This window comes from Musca autumnalis, unplaced genomic scaffold, assembly GCF_047663935.1.
Source record: "Musca autumnalis isolate F117 unplaced genomic scaffold, ASM4766393v1 scaffold_3, whole genome shotgun sequence".
Lineage (NCBI taxonomy): Eukaryota > Metazoa > Arthropoda > Insecta > Diptera > Muscidae > Musca > Musca autumnalis.
In genome coordinates, this window is record NW_027411866.1 from 27,900,904 (window position 1) to 27,925,476 (window position 24,573).

The 24,573-nt window shown below is 38.0% G+C and overlaps 1 protein-coding gene across 2 annotated transcripts; it reads right to left on the reverse strand.

Moving 5' to 3' along the window:
• Window positions 1–666: 666 nt before the first annotated feature.
• Window positions 667–23,087, reverse strand: LOC141397802 (uncharacterized protein CG1552). Of its 2 annotated transcripts, none has more exons than XM_073974538.1 (3): window positions 22,811–23,087; window positions 22,608–22,722; window positions 667–1,210 (listed from the first exon to the last, which is right to left on the reverse strand). In XM_073974538.1, the coding sequence occupies exons 1-3, from the start codon at window positions 22,932–22,934 to the stop codon at window positions 988–990; spliced, it is 462 nt and encodes a 153-aa protein (XP_073830639.1). In that variant the 5' UTR covers window positions 22,935–23,087; the 3' UTR covers window positions 667–987. The 2 variants fall into 2 exon arrangements, with proteins under 2 accessions (XP_073830639.1, XP_073830638.1); XM_073974537.1 differs by having other exon boundaries at window positions 22,569–22,722.
• Window positions 23,088–24,573: the final 1,486 nt, after the last annotated feature.

Consider the following 24,573-nt stretch of genomic DNA (forward strand, 5'->3'; position numbering starts at 1 on the left):
CTCAAAATGGCATGTTGAGATCGGATCTTTAGTGTTTGAGAGCAGTGATGGCACTTTTTAAAAGTTGGTTTAAAGCAAAGCATGGAAAAGTATAGGAAACGTTTCGGTAATGGGCTGCAGTCGGCCTTTTTGTATCAGGCGTCAGCGATCTGCGCGATGTTTTTAGAGTATGTGACTCGGTCTACTCGAAGCTAAAGGAGTTGCATTATGCTATGAAGGCTGAAGGCATCGGCTCAGTGAAGCGAGCAAAGCATACATCAAACATCTGGGGCCTTCTGTGATAGGAGACCATTTTAATGAAGCCATTTATTGGCTTCAATCTATTAAATATATTGACGACCAGTTTTTTTATTGAAAAAAGACCTCTAATTTACCAGTCCCTTTGAGTTCCTCTAAAACACAAGTTCTTCTAATCATCTGCCGTCTGAGTAAACCTTAGTATGTCTCTCCCTATTATCCTCCCCTACGACACGCCTATTGCTTGCTACCCTATAAATGTAGAAAACTTAACGATAAATGCAAAAACTCAAGTGTTTGTTTGTGTGTATGTGTGTGCAGTTATAGCTGCATGCAAAAGGATATGAGAAAAGTAAAAGAACACACATCTTACCTTTAACCCGGCACTTAATATTTTCCTCGTTTTTCCTTTTTTGAATGAAACACGCATTTAATAGCAATCAGTGTAAATACAACAAAAGCAACATGAAAAAGTTTATTTAAAGAAAACTGTTAAAGAGGAAAATATGAAAAGGATAAAAAGCAAGTAGAAGAGTTATGTAGCATTCATGTTAATCGAACGTAAATAATATAAGGATAATAAGGATGTTGCTTTGGTAAATTGTTTAAACTTAACAAAATTGTTACATTTTTTTCAGCAATCATAGTCAGAAAAAGGGCTATAAGGACCTGTAATTTTTTGACAATCAATTCAAATGATAGAACCTTATAACCCTTTTCTCCTACTTAATGGAATATAATAGTTATCTTCTATATACTATCTAAACCATATTCATTGAGCAATAGATTAGTTCCTCCAGCCGCCTGTTGACGCTGCATATCCAATAAGAGGCGATGACGATAATGCATGGTCTTCAAACGTTGCATACGCCGCTTTAAATTACAATAGACGGGACAACAATCCGGGAATGGTTTATACATCAGTTCCTCTTCATCACCCTGTTCACATTGGTCCGGTAGAATATCTAAGCAGCTGTGATGCATGTTAGGTTTTTTTTTTTTTTGTTTTTGAAAGGAGAAAAAAATTGAAAATTATTTATTATTAAAGTTATCTTTTATGAAAACTCAATATAATTTTATCGGTTTAAAACCGATCAAGAAATATTGCATACCGAAGTTGCAAATTTATTACTATAGAATATGGTGTTGTGTACGTGGTGACAATACTCATACGCACCGGAGTGTACGTTTATTATTTTAAAGGACTTCAGGACAAGTAAAAACGTGTCAGTCGGCTTTGCCGACAGAGATATACCCTCAGCCTATGTGAATTTAAACTTTCATCTACGGACAGATTGTACAAATGTATTTAGGGTTTTTTCAGAATTTTGTAGCCCTTTTTGGACATTTGAACTTGCAGACAAAAATGTGGAATAGGATTAAAGTTCAAAAGTGTTGCGGAGGAGGTAATTAAAGGAATGGACCGACTTGGTCCATTGTGGAAGTAGATCTTATTTTGGGATTCATATGTTTTCGATAGATATCGCGCCCACTAGTCACTTCAGTGGGTCATCCAACGTATAAATTTTGGAGCAGTATGCAAGGAAGCATGGAATTGTCCACAATAAATATAATATCACTTTAAACAGGACCACAACGAACAGCATGTATACATTTCCAAAGGATAGTCGAACAGACCTTAAACTGCACTCCATAAGGAGAGGACCCATATGGACCATTTTAGAAGTTAAAATAAATTTGGACATACTATTAAGAGATCTAAAGTTTGGACCAAATTGGTTGCCCCGTTCAAGAGATACCGTGCACACTATTTAAGTGAGATTTTTATACCCTCCACCATAGTATGGAGGGTATATTAAGTTTGTCATTCTGTTTGTAACACATCGAACTAATCATTTGCGACCATATAATGTATATATATTCTTGATCAGGATAAAATTCTAAGACGATCTAGCCATGTCCGTCTGTTGTAATCATTCTAGCGTCCGCAATAATTGAGATAGAGTGCTGAAATTTTGCACCCGAGGGTCTTTTTTCCATAGGCAGGTCAAGTTCGAAGATGGGCTATATCGGTCCACTTTTTGGTATAGCCCCCATATAACGGTACCTCCGGATTTAAGGTATTTTGACGTTCTTCGCCACATTTGCGGACCGAATTAGCTATAATTTGGCACTTAGGGTTCCTAGTGATCAACAAACTTATATCTCAAAGGATATGGGCGTAGGTCAATGTTTTGGTATAGTCCCCATATAACGGTACCTCCCGATTTTCGCTATTTTGAGAATTTTAGCCACAATTTTTAACCAAACTATCTGCAATTTGACATTTGAGGTTCTCAGTGGTCATGAAACATCTCCACAAAACATCGTCAACATAGGTCCATGTTTTGTTATAGCCCCCATATAACGGTTCCTCCCGATTTTCGGTATTTGGAGAATTTTAGCTACAATTTTTAACCGAAATATCTGCAATTTGACATTTGAGATTCTCAGTGGTCATGAAACATCTCCACCAAACATCGTCAACATAGGTCCATGTTTTGGTATAGCCCCCATATAACGGTACGTCCCGATTTTCGGTATTTTGAGAATTTTAGCCACAATTTGTAACCGAACTAGCTGTAATTTGCCATTTGAGGTTCTCAGTGGTCATGAAACATCTCCACCAAACATCGTCAACATAGGTCCATGTTTTGGTATAGCCCCCATATAACGGTACCTCCCAATTTCCGTATTTTGAGAATTTTAGCTACAGTTTTTAACCGAAATAGCTGTAATTTGACATTTGAAGTTCTCAGTGGTCATAAAACATCTCCAACGAAACATCGTCAACATAGGTCCATGTTTTGGTATAGCCCCCATATAACGGTAACTCCCGATTTTCGGTATTTGGAGAATTTTAGCTACAATTTTTAACCGAAATATCTGCAATTTGACATTTGAGATTCTCAGTGGTCATGAAACATCTCCACCAAACATCGTCAACATAGGTCCATGTTTTGGTATATCCCCCCATATAACTGTACCTCCCGATTTTCGGGAATTTTCATTGGTCACGAAATTTCTTCACTAAAATTCGTCAACATGGGTCCATTTTTGAGGGTCTACATTGTTTTGATGAAACTACCCTCAATTTGACTCTTGAAGTTCCCTGCAGCTATGAAACTTTTCCGCCAAAAAATTTAAAGATAGGTTGACTCTTTGATATAGCCCCGTAGGTGGTACCTTTCACCTAGCTGAACACATTTTTTTAGATTAGATCAGATAACACTGTGCAACAAAATGGAGGTGAAAGTCTGGGGCACGGAAAATTCCTCTTGGGGAAGAAAGGCCTTGGTGCCGTGAGTGAGTCGAACTTCCGCGTTATGGCGTGATGAAATTTTTGTTAGAGACCCTGTGGGCCATCAGGAATTAGCGTTATATCTTTGTTCACTGTTGCTTAAGTGCTCTACAAAAACAACAAACAAAGATATAATGCTAATTCATTATGGCTTACAGGGTCTCTTGCAAAAATTTCCTCACGCCATAACGCGGAAGTTCGATTCACGGCGCATCTGTCCTTCGGGGTTTTTAATATACACACACCAAGGGCTTTCATCTCCAAAAGGAATTATCTCTGTCTCAACATTTGTGTTCACAAAGTAATTTAAGCAATAGTGGGAGGCAGTAGGAGTCTAACCATTGTCGAAAAGTTGTTCCACCTAAAATTGTAAAAGGACCCTAATTATTCCATTTTAATTAAGACTATTTTATGGTGGAGGGTATAAAAAGTTCGGCCCGACCGAACTTTACGACTTTTTACTTGTTTTTTCTAATAGTGGGAGGAAGTAGCCCATCTTCGACAAAGTACAGGTCCAATGACTTTAAACTGTAACTTTCGGCTGTGTAGTAGATCTTCTCTAGGTGGAAGCACACAAAACTCATTCTGATATTTTAGGGATGTAAGATATTTTCCAGAATCATCAATAATTAATAATCTCAATTTAATTGAGAACTTCCGAAAAGAAGCCCAATTAAGGCCTTCAACAGACTGAAGACATTTCGATTTTCTGTAGACAGGAGAACATTTGAAGTAATTTATGGTCAGAATAAAAATTTATAATATCTCATATCTATTTGTTAAGGTTATTCTATCTATATTTTGTAATTTTCTGGTTAGAAGATTTTTGAGTTCTGTTATTGACAGACGGGTTCTTAAAATCGTATCACTCAATATTGCTAAAACAAAATGAGAAATAAATCACTTCTCGATCACGGTGTCGTATAAATGGTGACCACAGTCATACTCATTAATAGCACTGTGCGACAACAAAAAAAAAATGACAAGGAAAATCGAGTTGATTATGAAAGTAGAGCTATGAAAATACGAGACACGTGTATCGGCGTTTTTAAAGTTTACGTCGGAAAGTAACCAAAATAGGAGGGGCAAGTTCCGCCCATTTTTAAATTTATCGAAATATTCGAGTTTTGATATCTTGGAATTCTTGCATTTCAGGTATATAGTGTCTTTGGCATCTTTACTAAGGAAGGTTTGGGAAATATTTTTGTTAAAAATTTTAAACCTCATGCGGTTCATCAAAGGGGTCTTTTTTGTGCTTTTTTGGAAAATCTTTCGAAAACTCATTAAAAATGTGATGGTATCAAATCCGAATATTCTACAAAATTATTCGCCATAAAATTTTACTATTGGTCTCAGAATGAACCAAATCTGTAACTCTTGTCTAATCGCCAGGATTCTCTAAAACTTAAAAACACGTTTTAGGGTTAAAGCGGACTTCATCTGAGTTTATTCAAAATTGTCCCACAAAACATAATTTTAGAGAGATGATGTCAGAGACAAAAATATTCTTCGTCAAATTTCACTATAGGTTACCAAAGAAATGAAATGTCTATTTACATTCTATAGCATGAAAATATCAGTATCAATGTTGCTGAAAAAACATGAAAATATTTCCCAATTTTTTTGATGAAAATTTTTTCCTTCTTTTTTCTAGTTGATACATGGAAGTAATATAAAACTTGGTTATAGGTGAAAAGTGCCAAAGGATGAAAAATTCTACACAAAATTCCACTATAAGTTTCAAAATAAACCATAAATCTAAGTGCACTATTTCGTTTAAAAAAATTAGATTACAAATTTATATACATTAGGATGAAATTATATGTTTTAATTTTGGACTGTTCATTTTACATAATTCCATACTGGATCAAAATCTAGCAAAATCCTTTACTTTTTGGGAATATTGTTAAAGAAAGAAATGTTCCAAATGAAATTTCATTATGAGTCTCTGAATAAAAGAAATCTGTAACCAAAACATATAACATTTTTAGCAGCACTTGTTTTTGATATATAGGTTTTAAGGCCATATTTTCCAATTTTCATACAGATTGTCGTTGTGATTGAAAAATATAAATATCTTATTGGTGGTTTTTCGTTATAAATTCATACAGAAGATATTGTGCGTTCAATTTAAACAGCTATAAAAACATTTGTGGTGAAAATATATTTGAAAAATATAAAAAACCCAGATCGGACCTGCCAAAATTGCGTATTTTTAATACTTTCAACTTAAATTCCGTAGTTAGGATAAGCCATTGGTTACTTATATTGCATGCGAAAATACATTAGAGGTCTACGGCTATGGTCCAATGAAAATATAGGTGACATATGGGCTCTCACAATTTGGTGTGGTCCAAAAAACTACAATGCTGGGACTCACTACTACTTTGGTGGCATTTACTGAATTAACCTTAGCAATTGACATAAATAGCTGTATCATGAATGGCCATAACGAACCCAGTTAGGATATAGTCATTTGTGTTTTGAATAAACTCAGATGAAGTCCGACTTTAACCCTAAAACGTGTTTTTCAGTTTTAGAGAATCCTGGCGATTAGACAAGAGTTATAGATTTGGTGTATTCTGAGACCTATAGTAAAATTTTGTTGTTTTTTCTAGGGGAGGGTTACTAACCCGACGCCCGAACCCAAGTTTTTAACGTTCTTATAAGAGAACGCGCGGCACATGTTAGCCCACTACCTTTAACAGGTGTTAAAGGCAGTTCCCCAGGTGACACCACGTGGAGGTCAGTGTCCACTTGAGATGAAAGGGGGAACAAGATAAATCCTGGGCTTTGCCATGTTAAAGCCGGTCAAGACCGTTGCTTGGTATCATTCATCCCCTACGTCACCCGAAAGAAAAGAAAAACAAACCCCTCTAAAGTTGACGAACCCCGAAAACGTTTTAAGGACCGTGATCTGCGAATCTGCACCTGGAATGTTCGCACTCTTTATAGAGAAGGTGCAGTCTTCGCATTGGCAGACGTACTTGAAAAGTAAAAGGCCGATATTACTGCCATACAGGAAATACGATGGATTGGGAAAGGCGTCACAACAACACCTAAAGGTGACGCACTGTATTATAGCTGCCATGACGTAAAGCATGAGTTTGGTTGCGGATTCGTAGTTAGTCGGAGACTAAAACATCTGGCATCCAGCTTCACGCCAGTGAATGTAAGACTTGCTGCAATTCGAATAAAATCTAAATTCTTCAACATCAGCTTTATTTGTGCTCATGCTCCCACTGAAGAAAAGGACGAACAGACCAAAGATATATTTTACGAGCGCTTAGAAGAAACATATGACCGTTGCCCTGCCCATGATATTAAAATCATTCTAGACGATTTTAATGCCAAAATATCTTTGGCCCAACAGTCGGGAAATTCAGTCTCCACAGTGAAACATCTGACAATGGTATGAGGCTGATAGACTTTGCAGCTGCAAAAAACATGGTAGTTAGCAGTACCAGATTTAATCATCTCGATATTCATAAGGGCACCTGGCTGTCTCCAGATCAAAGAACAAGTAATCAAATTGATCATGTTGTAATAGATGGAAGACATTCATCCAGCGTGTTGGATGTACAATCGTTCCGAGGCGCAAACATTGATTCGGACCACTACCTTGTTGCAGCAAAGGTACGTACCCGTCTAAACGTTGCAAATAAAGCACGAACAGACTCAACGCGGAAGTTGGACATCGATAGGCTGCAAACACAACAGATAGCCACAGCATATTCCACTTAACTAGCCCAATTGCTTAACGCGAACACTCCTTGTCCCGATAATATAACAACACAATGGCAACATATTGCCCACTCCATGCAAACAGCCGCAAAATCCATACTTGGATTCCAGAGACCTCCGCAAAGGAATACATGGTATGATGAGGAGTGTCGTGCTGCTACCGAAGAGAAAAATGCGGCATATAGAGCTACTTTGCAATCAGTAGCAACGCGTAGCGCGCGAGAGAGATATCGGGAGAAAAGGAGAGAAGAGAAACGAATGAAGTCCGAAAATTCTACCAAAGAGTGAAACATCAAACAGATGGCTTTGGTACAGGCACATCCTCCTGTAGAGACCAGCAAGGTAATCTGGTAACAGATACAGATAGCGTGCTCAGGATATGGAAGGAACATTTCTCCAATCTGCTGGTATCCAATAGTAGCGAAGACGATGATACCACAAATCCAATCCCAGAAGATGTTATAGAATGTATACCGCCCGGCCAAGATGAAGTAAAAACAGCAATCAACCGGCTGAAGAATAATAAAGCAGCAGGAGCCGATGGCTTACCAGCCGAGCTGTTTAAAACCGGAGGCGACGCGCTGATAAGGTGTATGCATCAGCTAGTTAGCACCATCTGGCAGGAAGAACGCGTACCCGACGATTGGAACCTGAGCATCCTATGTCCCGTCCACAAGAAAGGAGATAAGACTGTATGCTCAAACTATAGGGGCATAAGTCTTCTCCCTATTGCCTATAAGATAGTGTCAGGGATATTGTGCGAACGACTAAAGCCAATGGTCAACGAAATAATTGGACCATACCAATGTGGCTTTAGACCCGGCAAGTCCACCATTGACCAGATATTTACCCTGCGGCAAATCCTAGAGAAGACCCAAGAGATGCAGATCGACATATTTCACCTTTTTGTCGATTATAAAGCAGCATTCGACAGTCCCCTCCGATCAAAGGTATTCCACGCAATGTCTGAATTTGGTATCCCCGCAAAGCTCATCCGGCTTTGTAAGATGACTTTAACTGATACTAGGTCCTCAGTTAAAATTGGAAAGAACCTCTCCGAAGAATTTTGTACCAAAAGAGGTTTCAGACAAGGAGACAGCCTTTTGTGTGACCTATTCAACATTTTGCTGGAAAAGGTAATACGAGATGCAAATGTCAAAAGAAATTACACAATTTACACCAATAGCCACATGTTACTTGCCTATGCTCATGACATAGACATCATGGGACGATCAGTAAAGGCAGTAACTGATACCTTTAGGAAGGTCGAAACAGAATCAGCGAAAGTGGGTCTGGCGGTAAACGGCGAAAAGACCAAATTGATGGTGTCGACGCGCAAAGCGTCCATAGAGCTCGGACCAACTGTGGAAGTTGGTACCTACAATTTTGAGGTAGTTAAAGACATCGTCTACCTCGGCACTGCCATAAACACAACAAACAACATCAGTTGTGAAATAAGAAGAAGAATTGTATTGGCCAACAGATGCTACTATGGTCTAAGTAAGCAATTTAAAAACAAAGCCACATCTCGTCAAACAAAAATAACACTATACAAAACGCTGATACTACCCGTGCTAATGAATGGCTCCGAAGCATGGGTACTTGCGCAAGCAGATAAGGCAGTGCTTGGTGTGTTTGAGAGGAAAATTCTTCGAAAGATCTACGGGCCGATTTGCGTTGACGGTGAATATCGACGTCGTATGAACCACGATCTATATAAGCTATACAAAGACATGAATATAGTTAAACGTATCGAGATGCAACGATTGCGTTGGCTAGGCCATATTATGAGAATGAGCGATGATGAACCCGCTAAAAAGGCGTATGAATACATGCCACATGGCGGTGCACGCAGAATCGGCAGGCCTAAGCTTCGATGGAGCAAACAAGTGGATGAAGAAATGGAAAGGCGCGGTATTCCAAAAAGTCAAGCGAAAAAATGTTCTGTAATGGCCCAACTAAGTAAGTAAGTAAGACGTCTACGAGTAGAAGAGTTTTCTGAATTTCTCTATAGATAGAAGATCTTCTCTACTCAGAAGGTTTCTTTAAAGCTTTTAGAAATGCACATTTTTTTCAGGTCTTGTACAGATGACACAGTAACATAAACTTAGATCTCCTATATTCAGAGGCCTTTCTCAAATCATTTATAAACAGAAGCTCTTTCTGTAGTCTTCTATAACCGGAAGATGTTATAAAGGTTTTCTGTAAATAGATGATCTTTCTTAGCTCTGAATCTTCTTCAAATGGAAGACCATTCTGAAGTCTGCTCTAGATTAATATCATCAACGTATAGAAAATCTTTCTGAGGTCTGCTGTGAATAGAAGAGCACAATACTATGGATGGAGAAATTTATGTATTTTTGTGGTCTTCTAGATATACATAGAAGTCTGGATTATCTCTATGCAGTCTTCTTTAAATATCAGATTATTCTAAAGACTTTTTGAAGTCTTCTTAGGTCTGTTATAGGTAGAGGACCAATCTGGAGTTGACAACCATACTTAGGTCTTCCTAATGTTTAAGGCCTTCCAGAGCTCTTCTTCAGACGGAAGAAATGTTTGAAGTATTCTACACATAAGAGGTTTCATAGATAGAAGGTCTAGCAGGTCTGAGGTCTTCCCAAGGAGGAAGAAGAATATCTTCTTAAAATCTTCTATACACAGAATTTCATTCTACGGTCTTCCTTAAATGGGAAACCATATTGAGATCCTCTCCAGTTTCTAAATCTTAATGATCATTTCCATTACCTATGGATGTTTCAACCCAATAACTTGCCGATCATTTTATGCGAATGTCTTAAAAAATATTCTCTAAAATGACCATTTGTAGCTGCCTGTAAGTCTCTGTGCATATCCAACAGTTACTGGTGAAAATATCTCGAACAAATTCTAATAAGGATTTAGTTTACATTTCTCGAAATATGTGATCCGAAGGGCGTATGAATGCTGACGTTTTGTATACGGCTCATACAAGTTATTCTTATTTCCTAGGCAATTCGTTTTTAACCAACATCGGTTAAGTTTTCGAGCTTAGTCCACGGGATGCACTCCTTTCTAAAACGAATAGGGAAGGGATCAAAGTTGGGTGGGGCCGTCTATATGATACCCTACATTACCACAATTTTAATATAAATTGACCAAATTTTTCTAGACCGAATTTGGTCACATTTTCCATATTTCATCAAAATGTCTGTCCAATTTTGTGTTTGGTGGGTGAAAAAAATATAATTCGGCGAATTTATTTCTAGAGCAAATACCGTCACATATTCAAAATTTCATTGAAATAGGACATACATAGGGAGATTGCTGCAAAAATATCTAAAATCGAGCGAAATATATATGGGAGCTATATCCAATTCTGAACCGATTCTTAACAAAATAAATAGCGTTCCTTCTTTGGCCGAAAAAAGATATTTCCCAATTTTTTATTTGAATCCGTTTTATTTGAATACGTGAAGATCGTCAAAAGGAACCGTGTTTCGTTTGCTTTTGTATGTTACATCGCACAGTCTGGTGTAGGGCATAAATACAAATCTGCAAAGGTATTCGCAATAATTACACTTTTTTTTTTCAAAATGATGGGAAAGTTTTTAAAGTTTACGTCGGAAAGTAACCAAAGGAGGTATTTTCTTTTTTTATACCCTCCACCATAGTATGGAGGGTATATTAAGTTTGTCATTCTGTTTGTAACACATCGAACTAATCATTTGCGACCCTATAAAGTATATATTCTTGATCAGGATAAAATTCTAAGACGATCTAGCCATGTCCGTCTGTCCGTCTGTCTGTCCGTCTGTCCGTCTGTCCGTCTGTTGTAATCACTCTAGCGTCCGCAATAATTGAGATAGAGTGCTGAAATTTTGCACCCGAGGGTCTTTTTTCCATAGGCAGGTTCGAAGATGGGCTATATCGGTCCACTTTTTGGTATAGCCCCCATATAACGGTACCTCCGGATTTAAGGTATTTTGACGTTCTTCGCCACATTTGCAGACCGAATTAGCTAGCACTTAGGGTTCCTAGTGACCAACAAACTTATATCCCAAAGGATATGGGCATAGGTCAATATTTTGGTATAGCCCCCATATAACGGTACCTCCCGATTTTCGGTATTTTGAGAATTTTAGCCACAATTTGTAACCGAAATATCTGCAATTTGACATTTTAGGTTCTCAGTGGTCATGAAACTTCTCCACCATACATCGTCAACATAGGTCCATGTTTGGCTATAGCCCCAATATAACGGTACCTCCCAATTTCCGTATTTTGAGAATTTTTGCTACAATTTTTAACCGAACTAGCTGTAATTTGCCATTTGAGGTTCTCAGTGGTCATGAAATATCTCCACCAAGCATCGTCAACATAGGTCCATGTTTTGGTATAGCCCCCATATAACGGTACCTCCCGATTTTCGGTATTTTGAGAATTTTAGCCACAATTTGTAACCGAAATATCTGCAATTTGACATTTTAGGTTCTCAGTGGTCATGAAACATCTCCACCAAACATCGTCAACATAGGTCCATGTTTTGGTATAGCCCCCATATAACGGTACCTCCCAATTTCCGTATTTTGAAAATTTTAGCTACAATTTTTAACCGAACTAGCTGTAATTTGCCATTTAAAGTTCTTAGTGGTCATAAAACATCTCCAACGAAGCATCGTCAATATAGGTCCATGTTTTGATATAGCCCCCATATAACGGTATCTTCCGATTTACGGTATTTTGAGAATTTTAGCTGCAATTTTTAACCGAACTAGCTGTAATGATCGGTATTTTGAGAATTTTAGCTACAATATTGTATATTCAAAAATAATCGTCAATATAGGTCCATGTTTTGGTATATCCCCCCATATAACTGTACCTCCCTATTTTCGGGAATTTTCAGTGGTCACGAAATTTCCTCACTAAAATTCGTCAACATGGGTCCATTTTTGAGGGTCTACATTGTTTTGATGAAACTACCCTCAATTTAACTCTTCCCTGCAGCTATAAAACTTTTCCGCCAAAAGATTTAAAGATAGGTTGACTCTTTGATATAGCCCATTTTCCCATTTTTTTTAGATTAGATTAGATAACACTGTGCAACAAAATGGAGGTGAAAATCTGGGGCACGGAAAATTTCTCTTGGAGAAGAAAGGCCTTGGTGAGTATATTATGAACCCTGAAGGGCAGATCCGCCGTGAGTTGAACTTCCGCGTTAAGGCGTGATGAAATTTTTGTTAGAGACCCTGTGGGCCATCAGGAATTAGCGTTATATCTTTGTTCACTGTTGCTTAAGTGCTCTACAAAAACAACAAACAAAAATATAATGCTAATTCATGATGACTTACAGGGTCTCTGGCAAAAACTTCATCACGCCATAACGCGGAAGTTCGACTCACGGCGCATCTGTCCTTCGGGGTTTTTAATATACACACACCAACGGCTTTCACCTCCAAAAGGAATTGTCTCTGCACCAACATTTGTGTTCACAGTGTAATATAAGCAATAGTGGGAGGCAGTAGGAGTCTATCCATTGTCGAAAAGTTGTTCCACCTAAAATTGTGAAAGGACCCTAATTATTCCATTTTAATTAAGACTTTTTTATGGTGGAGGGTATAAAAAGTTCGGCCCGGCCGAACTTTACGACTTTTTACTTGTTAGCTCTACTTTCATCATCTACTCAGTTGTCCTTGTAATTTTTTGATTGTCGCACAGTATTATTGGTGTTATCATGGGGCTATAATAGCCCCATATCGTATCGAATTAAATAAAGTGTCTGAGAGAAGAAGAGAAGACAGTGATTCTCGATTATCATTCAACATCGACAAATCCGACTATCTGATGGTTGTCGGAGGTGTAAATCTCCACGATCATATCCATCCTATAACCTGCTGATCTATATGGTTTATGATTTATGCCAAAGCCTTCAAACAAATATTCTGTAAAATACATCTTCGTAAATATGATAAGCCATTAAAATTGTTCGTAATTTCCTTCTTTGACAAAGGGAGACACTTTTTCTATACTATACATACTTTATGTAATTCCGCAGGGGCATTACTATATTTTCAGCAATGTCGTGGGGTGTATGATTACTGAAAGTTTTGTATACGAGAGAAGTCTCCCTTGTTGTGGAACAATGTTTTATGTTGTTTTGTTGTATACGACATACAATTAAATGAAATGTCTGGGAGAAATAGAGGAGGCAGTGAGTGACCCTCGACTATTGTCAATGGTCCGATGCGGGGAAGAAACACTCTTCAAATGTTCTAATTTTGCACCACTGGAAATTGTACGTATCATGCCTACGACTGTCGCAATTTTAAAGATCCCCTAAACATTTTTGAAGCTATCAGTGGTCCTCATCTTATCCGAGATATCTATTAAATCCGTCCAAAATACTAAAAAATTAAGTTTCTAACTTTTTGAGAAAATATTCCTTACAGTAAGTCAACTTTCCTTAAGGACATTAGCCCGCTTTTGGAATGTCATAATCCTGGGGGACTTTAATGCGCATCATGAGATGTGGCATACGGCCCTCGGAAATGACCAGAGGGGTACATCGCTGGCTGAGCACATTGATAGGTCTACGTTTTGCGCCGTCAAAGAGGACGCCCCTACCAGAATTAGAGAAGGGTGTCACAGTTCGCCAGACATAACCATCGTGTCATCTGGTCTGACAAATGACATTACCTGGCAACCTGTCAATTCCCTTGGATCCGAGCATCTCCCCATAATTGTCTCCATTAGCAGACCACCCGATTTCATCACCTCTGAACGCCGCACGTTCGTCAATCATTAGCAGACCGAGTTTCAGAGATATATTGACCGAGTTTCAGAGAGTTCACCAATCACAGCTTCAGAGAACTACCCAATTCTTCTGATGTTCGGGTAGCGGAAAGGACGTTCCGAGACATCATCACTGATGCAGCCGCTCGCCATATCCCTGCTGGTCGAATAACCGAAGTAAGACCAAACTTCCCAACAGAGGCGACGGGATTAGCAAATGAGGGTGATGAGCTTCGTCGAGCCAACCCCAATGACCCCAGAGTTAGGGAGCTGACACTGGAAGTTAACAGGCTGGTCGCCGAGCATAAGTGGAACAAGTGGTTAAATCATTTGAAGAGTTGCAACATTGGAGCCGGAATAAGTGAATTGTGGGCAACGGTTAAGTCACTCTCTAACCCTGGAAGGATGGAAGATAGGACCTCAGTCACGTTTGGCGACGTTACGTTGACTGACCGGAAGAGGTGCGCAAGTTATTTCAATCGACAGTTTGTCGAGCACCCCGAGTGTGACAGGGCAAAGAGGAGAGTATTACGTCGCATCAGGTCTGTTCCTGCCGAGAATGAACCACCACAGTTTACAATGGATAATGTTGCGAATGTAATCAGGAACGCTAAATCATCCACATGGAATCTCCATGGTAATGCTGAAGCAGCTGGATGAGCCGGGAGTGGAATATATTACTAAAGTTCTCAACTTGTCGCTAGCCATCCTCATTGTTCCCGAAGACTGGAAAATGGGCAGGGTGGTCCCGCTACTGAAGCTAGACGAGGATACCAGCAAAAGTGAATCGTACAGGCCGATTTCGCTTTTGTCGCCCGTAGCAAAGACCGTTGAGGCCTTAGTCCTCCCCAGTATCAAGAATAGCTATCAAGTTGCCGATCATCAGCAGGGATTCCGTAAGCAGCACAGCATGACAACAGCGCTGCACGCCACATATGTATATTTGTCAAGGACTCAACCAGAGACCGCCGTGTGATAGAACAGTGATGGCGGCGCTTGACTTGTCAAAAGCCTTTAATACAGTCAGGCACTCCACGCTGTTTGAGGACATTGAGAAGACAACACTCCGGCCAAGCTTGAAACGTTGGATAGTCAACTATATGTGTGGACGCCAGTCGTACGTGGAATTCAGGAACAAGAAGTCGAAACCCCCTAGAGTGAAACAGGGATTTCCCCAAGGTGGGGTGATATTTCCGGAACTGTTTAACCTCTACCTGTATTCCACCCCCTCCAGACGGCATCGCGATCGCGGATGATTTCACGATCCCTGTGTCAGTTTCGTTCCCTGATGACATCTGTGAGAAACTGAGCTCCTATTTAACCGATCTTACCACCCTTTTCCACGCGAGGAATATGTAGATTTCCACCACAAAATCTAGAGCCAGTCTGTTCACAACATGGACTGCGCAGTTTGGAAGAGAATTGGATGTCGTGGTCGACGGTAGCAGAATTACGACCCCAAACTGCCCCTAAATTTTAGGTGTCACATTCGACACTTTTTTCAAGACGTGCGCGCACGAAATAGCTATCTTAGAGAAACTGAAAAGTAGGAACAAGGTCCTCAAGTCCCTAGCCGGCAGCACTTGGGGTGCAGATAAAGAAACCTTGTTGACCACATATAAAGCTGTGGCAAGCTAGGCGGCTCCAGTTTGGTCCCCGGGATTAAGTGATACGAATTGAGAAAAGATTCAAACCTGTCAGAATGCCGCACTGAGAACAACAACAGGGTGCCTTCTCATGTCTTCAGAGGACCATGAGGGGCAAAGATTCTTGCAGTAAAGCAACACAATGAGATGCTTTCGCAGTACTTTCTTGGGTGTCATTGTTAGAGCCATCCCAATCACCATCTTCTGGCTAGGTCAGACAAAATCAGGCATATCAGGAAGGATATTCATGCTCTAGAGAGGGAGGTCCAACAATATGGGAGAGAATTCCTGGATCAACAGACATATCAAGCAGGTTTAAATAGTATTCACACGTATGCAGTTGCTAAGGCCATAAGAAACATGTAAAAAAGTATCAGTCGGCTTTGCCGACAGAGATATACCCTCAGACTGTGCAAATTGAAACATTTTTTTCACAAAAAAACTTATGTACGAGTATTTAGGGGGTTTCAAAATGTTGGTCGTATGAACCGACAAAAATGTTGATTAGGATTAAAGTTCAAAAATTTTGCGAAAAGGTACTTAAAGGAATGGACCGACATAGACCTTGGGGGTGCCATAGGGGGTTTTTACACCCTTTGGGCTGTTTTCTCAGGAAGTATGGACTTGCCCCTGAAACAACTTTTACCATCGTAATTGAGGCAGCGAATGTAAGTTGCTTCAACAAAAATCAAAGTGATTCAATAGCAGGTCTTAAAGTGAACTTATCGAAAATTTTGTGTGGGAGGTACGGGATGGAGTGGACAAATATAGTCCATATTCGAACCTGATCTATATCTGCTAGATATTAAGAGAATGTGTAAAGTATGGACCAGATCGGTCACTCCCATCAAGAGTTATCGTGCGGACGCTTTTCCCGAATATTTTTGAACTTTTGTGGGGTAGGTACCTGAAGGAGTGGACCGATATGGCTTATCTACGAACTTAAAGTAAGTTTGGAAACAATATTACGAAGGCCAAATTTTGGCCGGAATCGGCATTTCCGTTCGAGAATTATCTTGCGCTTCCAACCATAAACATGGTGTCATAGGGTTTGTTTTTCAATTTTCAGGCTATTTTTTCAGGAAGTATGGACTTGCCCCTGAGGAAACTTGTACCTTCGTATAGAGAATACAAGATGTTACAAAAAAACCAAGGCGATTCGAGAGCAGCTCCTAAACTGAACTTTTCCGAAGTATTGTGTGGGAGGTACTCGAAGGAGTTTACCGATTGAGTCCATATTGGAACCTCATCTAAGTCTGGTAGAAATTTCATGTGCAAAGTATGGACCAAATCGGTTATTCCCTTCAAGAGTTATCGTACGCACAAATTTTCCGAACATTTTCGAACTTTTGTGGGGGAGGTACCGGAAGGAGTGGACCGATATAATCCATCTTCGAACTTGAACTAAGTTTGGACAAAATATAACGAAAGCCAAAATTTGGACCGAATCGGCAGATCCGTTCGAGAGTTATCTTGCGCTCCAACCACTACACACGGTGTCATTGGGTTTTTTGTAACTTTCAGGTTATTTTCTCAGGAAGTATGGACTTGCCCCTAATGAAACTTACAGCGTCGTATAGAGGACAGCGAATACAACTTGCGTAAACAAAAACCAAGGCGATTCGAGAGCAGCTTCTAAACTGAACTTTTCCGAAATTTTGTGTGGGAGGTACCCGAAGGAGTGGACCGATTGAGTCGATATTGAAACCTCATCTAAGTCTGGTAGAAATTACACGATGTGCAAAGTATGGACCAAATCGGTTATTCCCTACAAGAGTTATCGTGCGCACAAGTTTTGCGACAATTTTTGAACATTTGTGGGGGAGGTACCTGAAGGAGTGGACCCATAAGGCCCATCTTCGAACTTAAATCGAATCTGGACAAAATATTTCGATACCCAAAATTTGAACCGAATCGATTGATCCGTTGGAGAGTTATCGTGCACACCAGCCAGCCAGACAGACGGACGGACATTGCTAGATCTACTCAAAATTGTCTGAAACGGATATCGTACAAACATACTTGGGGTCTAAAACCATTATTTCGATGAGGCACATTTTTGGTCGTATCAAATTGTAAATACCCTCTTTAGTCTAAAGGCTGAGGGTATAAATATAGTGTGAATAAAGTCCTCGGAGTACATCCCCCATCTATCGCAGCTGAGGAACGTCAGCTGCCACGACAAACCAGATAAGTTTTGGCTCAACTCCCTCGGGATATTGCAGTCGCATAATTTATTATTGGGCGGAAATCGACCGCGCCGTGCAAGCATCTGCCCAGTATGCGGCATGGGCCCGCAAGACACAAAACACCTTTTCAAATGCCCCGCCAGACTTACTCATCTAACTCTAGTGGATCTGTAGTTACATCCCATCGAAGCAGCCACTTTCATGGAACTGGAGATAGACCCAGAGCCAGATTGAACAGAATAACGAACATACAAACATAATAATAAACACTGTTACAACAACAACAATAACAACGACATAAGGAAAGTTTGAACAGGTATTTAAATTTTGCTATAATTATTGTTGTTAAATTCATTATGCGTACTGTTGCTGACATGTATACGAAACATAATTTTTTCTTTATCTGCAGCCAATTTATTTTAAGTAAATTTCAGTAATATACAACTTGTCGCTCCATATCTTCGATATACGCGAATGCATAAATCCCGTATTTGTTTGTATGCCAATTTTATGGAAGTTATTTCTGTGAAAATATTTTCTAGATGACTAATTTAAGGGTGATTCATTTCCACAAGGTAATGACAATTGGATTGCGAACTTTCGTGGTTGTATGTAGGGTTATAAGCTGTCTTTTCTCTTTTATCCCATATATTATTGTGTATGGGGTTTTCAACCTCTGTCCAACAGTTGTTCAGGGTTTTACAGGCGATTTTTTTTAAGTCCTAAGCAAAGAAAAAGCTAAAAATACTCTGATACTACAGGACACAACAACGTCGCTTCCTATACAAAGGTCTTTAAACACTGCTGAAATTGGGTTCGAACCCTGCGCCTTAAGTATACAAGGCAATTTGATTTTTACTGCCACACACTGCTTAAAATTTCATGTGTATGCGTCAACTCATTACAATGCATTTTATATACTACATATGGGGAATTCCAAGTGAAATCGGACAGTTCGCAGAAAAGTAATTTTTGATTTCAATTGTTTTTGGTTCAATTTATGCTCCTAGCCAACAGAACATTTTAGTATATTTTAAAATTATTTTTTGACCAACGGTACAGAGATATCGCTTATTGAAATTATCGCATTTTTAAAGAACTATGTTCAAATAAATACTCATAACTTCTTTAATATTGGTCCAAATGGGACCATCTTTTTATACCCTCCACCATAGTGTACAAATAAATTGTACATATTTTTGGGTCAGTTTTGGGCACTGGGAAAAATCACAGAATTAAAAATAAATATTCCAAATATAAGTTTCCCAGTGCCATAAAAAACCAAATTGCGCGCTAGCACAGACGATAAGTGTTTAATGCATTTGTAATGTATGGAAAATTATGAGCGGTCGTAAAATCAATTTGTGTGTGCACTAATAATAAATAATAAGATAAGGTCCACACACGGAGAGATCGATACACTCAGTAGGCAAGATGCACATTTAAGTGTAGGGACAAACAACCCTCCATGTGCTCTGTTAAACTGAGTGGCTAAGATTACGCTAGGTTAGATTAGTTTATGTAGCTCTTAAGTAAAATATTTTAAAATAAATTTAGAATCGAAATAGCATTCGAACCGTTAGGTTGGTGTCTTTTCTTTTCTCATATTCACATAGTATGGAGGGTATATTAAGTTTGTCATTCTGTTTGTAACACATCGAACTAATCATTTGCGACCCTATAAAGTATATATATTCTTGATCAGGATAAAATTCTAAGACGATCTAGCCATGTCCGTCTGTTGTAATCACTCTAGCGTCCGCAATAATTGAGATAGAGTGCTGAAATTTTGCACCCGAGGGTATTTTTTCCATAGGCAGGTCAACTTCGAAGATGGGCTATATCGGTCCACTTTTTGGTATAGCCCCCATATAACGGTACCTCCGGATTTGAGGTATTTTGACGTTCTTCGCCACATTTGCAGACCGAATTAGCTATAATTTCGCACTTAGGGTTCCTAGTGATCAACAAACTTATATCCCAAAGGATATGAGCATAGGTCCATGTTTTGGTATAGTCCCCATATAACGGTACCTCCCGATTTTCGGTATTTTGACAATTTTAGCCACAGTTTTTAACCGAACTATCTGAAATTTGACATTTGAGGTTCTCAGTGGTCATGAAACATCTCCACGAAACATCGTCAACATAGGTCCATGTTTTGGTATAGCCCCCATATAACGGTACCTCCCGATTTTCTGTATTTTGAGAATTTTAGCTACAATTTTTAACCGAACTAGCTGTAATTTGCCATTTGAGGTTCTCAGTGGCCATAAAATATCTCCACCAAGCATCGTCAACATAGGTCCATGTTTTGGTATAGCCCCCATATAACGGTACCTCCCTATTTTCGGTATTTCAGAATTTTAGCCACAATTTGTAACCGAACTATCTGCAATTTGGCATTTGAGGTTCTCAGTGGTCATGAAACATCTCCATCAAATATCGTCAACATAGGTCCATGTTTTGGTATAGCCCCCATATAATGGTACCTCCTGATTGTCGGTATTTTGAGCATTTTAGTTACAATTTTTAACCGAACTAGCTGTAATTTGCCATTTGAGGTTCTCAGTGGTCATGAAACATTCCCACCAAACATCGTCAACATAGGTCCATGTTTTGGTATAGCCCCCATATAACGGTACCTCCTAATTTTCGGTATTTTGAGAATTTTGTAATTTGACATTTGAAGTTCTCAGTGGTCATAAAACATCTCCAACGAAACATCGTCAAGATAGGTCCATGTTTTGGTATAGCCCCTATATAACGATATCTCCCGATTTTCGGTATTTTGAGAATTTTAGCTGCAATTTTTAACCGAAGTAGCTGTAATGATCAGTATTTTGAGAATTTTAGCTACAATTTTGTCTATTCAAAAATAATCGTCAATATAGGTCCATGTTTTGGTATATCCCCCCATATAACTTTACCTCCAGATTTTCGGGAATTTTAAGTGGTCACGAAATTTCTTTACTAAAATTCGTCAACATGGTTCCATTTTTGAGGGTCTACATTGTTTTGATGAAACTACCCTCAATGTGACTCTTGAAATTTTTGTTAGAGACCCTGTGGGTCATCAGGAATTAGCGTTATATCTTTGTTCACTGTTGCTTAAGAATTCTACAAAAACAACAAACAAAGATATAATGCTAATTCATGATGGCTTACAGGGTCTCTTGCAAAAACTTCATCACGCCATAACGCGGAAGTTCGAATCACGGCGCATCTGTCCTTCGGGATTTTTAATATACACACACCAAGGGCTTTCATCTCCAAAAGGAATTATTTCTGCCCCAACATTTGTGTTCACAGTGTAATTTAAGCAATATTGGGAGGTAGTAGGAATTTATCCATTGTCGAAAAGTTGTTCCACCTAAAATTGTAAAAGGACCCTAATTATTCCATTTTAATTAAGACTATTTTATGGTGGAGGGTATAAAAAGTTCGGCCCGGTCGAACTTAACGACTTTTTACTTGTTTTTGATTTGTTTGTTTTTTTATCAGCTATCGAAAAAAATATTTAAGTGAAAAATGCACAGTGGGATTCAATGCAATTTTCGGGATTTAATATTTAAAATAAATTTTTAAACATGATTGCACCCTTCGATTTTTTCAAAAAAATTTTATGTTAAACTACGTTCAATTACAAAATTTTTAAGCCCTATGTGGTAATGGGATTCGGACGATTACTATTTTTTCTGAATTTTTTACAATTTGTCAATACAATGTTTCCTTAATACCTTTGTCCAAAATTTGTATTTCCTGTATTTTTGAAGCTAAGAGTACATATTTATCGTTATATATTATATATTTATCATAAAAAATAGAACAAAATCCACAGTGGACTTTAATGGAATTTTCGCTGATGCATTTTCAAAATCGAAAAATGACGCAGTTTTTAATATGTTTGAGATAAATTCATAAATATAAAATCAAAACAAATATTTATAAATGAAACTTTTATTTTTTTAATAAAATAATAAATTTTGGACAAAGGTATAAAGGAAAACTTGTATTGACAAATTTTAAAAAATTCAGAAAAAATAGTAATCGTCCGAATCCCATTACCACATAGGGCTTAAAAATTTTGTAATTGAACGTAGTTTAACATAATTTTTTTTTGAAAAAATCGAAGTGTGCAATCATGTTTAAAAATTGAATTTAAATATTAAATCCCGAAAATTGCATTGGAGCCCACTGTGTGCATTTTTCTTTTAAATATTTCTATCGATAGCTGAAACAAAATCAAACAAATCAAAAAAAGATGGTTCCATTTGAACCAATATTAAAGAAGTTATGAGTATTTTTTTGCATGTAGTTTTTACAGAATTTGACTTTTTCAAGTCGCGATATCTCTGGAACCGTTAGTCAAAAAAATTTTTAAAATATACTAAAATGTTTTGTTAATCAGCAGCATCGCCACAGTAAAAAATAAAGGAAATCAAAAACCTCATCTTGAAAAATTTTCCGATTTCACTCAGAAATCCCCATATACATTTTTTTGACAATTCTCCTGTTATTTTTTTTTTAGGAGAAACTTGCTCATCCAAATCGCATTGTCACATATTTTGTATCACTAACTCTTTCCCTAAACTTCGGTATGTAATATTATTTTGCGAAACATGCATAACTACTTAATTTGTTGTTTGTTTTGTTTTGTAAAAAATTGGAAACTATATCTACTCGTTGGGTCTAGTCATTTTTTCCACTACAAACAGAGACCTGGAACGGGCAACAACATGATTATTTTCACAGAATAAATTTTGACACAAACTCAGCAACACCAAACGGCGTGGTAGTGATTTGGACTGTTCCCATAGGCAGCGACGATAGGTTCCTAAAATGAAAATTTTACTTCAAAGATCTCCAAGTCCAATTTCAATCAATAGAGTCACTTGTTTTGTGCGGAACACACTTTTTCTTACTTAAAACACTATTTGTTGCTTCTTCATCGGAATCCACGGGAGGTGTATATTTTTTCATGTGAAATTGACCGAAACCATAACAATAGGCTATGATAACGCTTAAGATGAATAGATGTTTCAACATTGTAATGTTTTGTTAGGGGTTTCTTTAGTTTTTTTTTTTTTATTTTCTGAAAACTTAAATTCCGCGCTTAGTTCAAAAATTAAAACAATAGTCAGATATTCCGTGTATACGTTTGGGCGAAGTGTTTATGAGACCACTCACTAACTGATATTCAAGTGTTGTTTTTTTTGGTGATGCTGCCACTGCCGTCGTTGAGTGTCACATCGTATTGTGTGTTTGTGTGATACTCATCCACACAAATTACAATGTGACAGATTTAAACTCGAAGAAAAATGTTATTAAATTTCAGTGATTTGTTTTGCAAAAACACGCACACAAAACCACAATTTTACCTCAACTTTTGATATATATACAAAATACCAGGAGCGTATACACGTTGACAATAATTATACGCACCACCTTTTACCTCTAAGACCTGTACTATTTTAATGGAATGCCGGTGAAACAGGCATAAATATAAATTCAAATCATTTAAAAATACAAATTTGATAGGAACTTCCTTTTGCCTCATGCAATTGTTTTTTTGGCTATACCTAAATTGGCTTCAAAGTCCATTCTATATAATTGTTCCACAAAAATTCCAAAAGGAATAAGTTAGATTTATTTCATCCCAACAAGACCATATATGGTATGCAATAGGAAAAGTTCAGTTGATAACCCTACCCACAACCTTGAATGGTCTCAATCACATTCTCATTACCTTGTGGAAATAAATCATCATTAAATTTGGCATCCAGAAAATCCAGTCACACAAAAACAAATTCCAAGAAATTCTCATACACACATACCTATACGGAATTTGTTCACCTTCATGAGTACTCGTATCTGTTAGAAATACATCTCAGACAGAGTGTTGGAATGATTAAGAATGTTCGAATGATTTAATAGGATGGAACGGAAAATTGAATTAAATTTCAAATAAATCTGGTGCAGAATAACAAGAAATCGAAAGCTGTCAGCAATTATACACACCACCATAGACTAATGAAGACATAGACGCCGGAATGCTCTCACCGAGTATGTTCGAATTGAGGGTGGTAAAAAAGAAACTCAATATAAAATGCCAAAAAAATACAAGTTAAAAAATATTTTGTTGTGGCAAAAGATTACATGGGGATAGTTTTTGATGGGAACTATATCCTCATATAAAAATATTGTCATTTCCCAAAAAATCATCTTCGAACTTTTTTGAGTTTTCGGGTTTGAGTTACTTGAGCGCGGAAAAATTGAGTAATCCGTCGTTTGTATGTTCATTAGTCTATGACACCTGCAAGAATCTATAAATTTTTACTACGATAAAATTTTTCCTTTATGATATCGAAAAAATAGTAAAAATTTAGTAGATTAGTGCAGGCTTGCTACAGACCAATAGTAAAAAATACTGGTTCATGCGCACAAGAAAGAAGTAGAATTTTTTGTGAGGAATATTTTATCAAATAGCTACAAACCGGTATTTGAGAATATTATTGAAGGATTTTTAAGGGATGTCGGTTGTGTAGGCTTTATTGATCGTCCTCAAACATTAAAGTGCTCTGGGAATCTTCGGAATTATGCAACCATAGATGATGGACAAGAATATCATACATACAATATCCAAAATCGCGAAACTAGAGAAATTGAAGAGTGAATCTTCATCACA

Bases quoted from the DNA above. Each gene is read 5' to 3' on its own strand.
- LOC141397802 (XM_073974537.1), bottom strand. From the start codon at position 22,934: ATGTTGAAACATCTATTCATCTTAAGCGTTATCATAGCCTATTGTTAT. The intron at 22,723-22,810 runs GTAAGAAAAAGT...TTTTCATTTTAG, and splicing joins AGCAACAAATAGTGTTTTAA to GAACCTATCGTCGCTGCCTA. The intron at 1,211-22,568 runs GTAGATATAGTT...CATGCATCACAG, and splicing joins AAAATGACTAGACCCAACGA to CTGCTTAGATATTCTACCGG.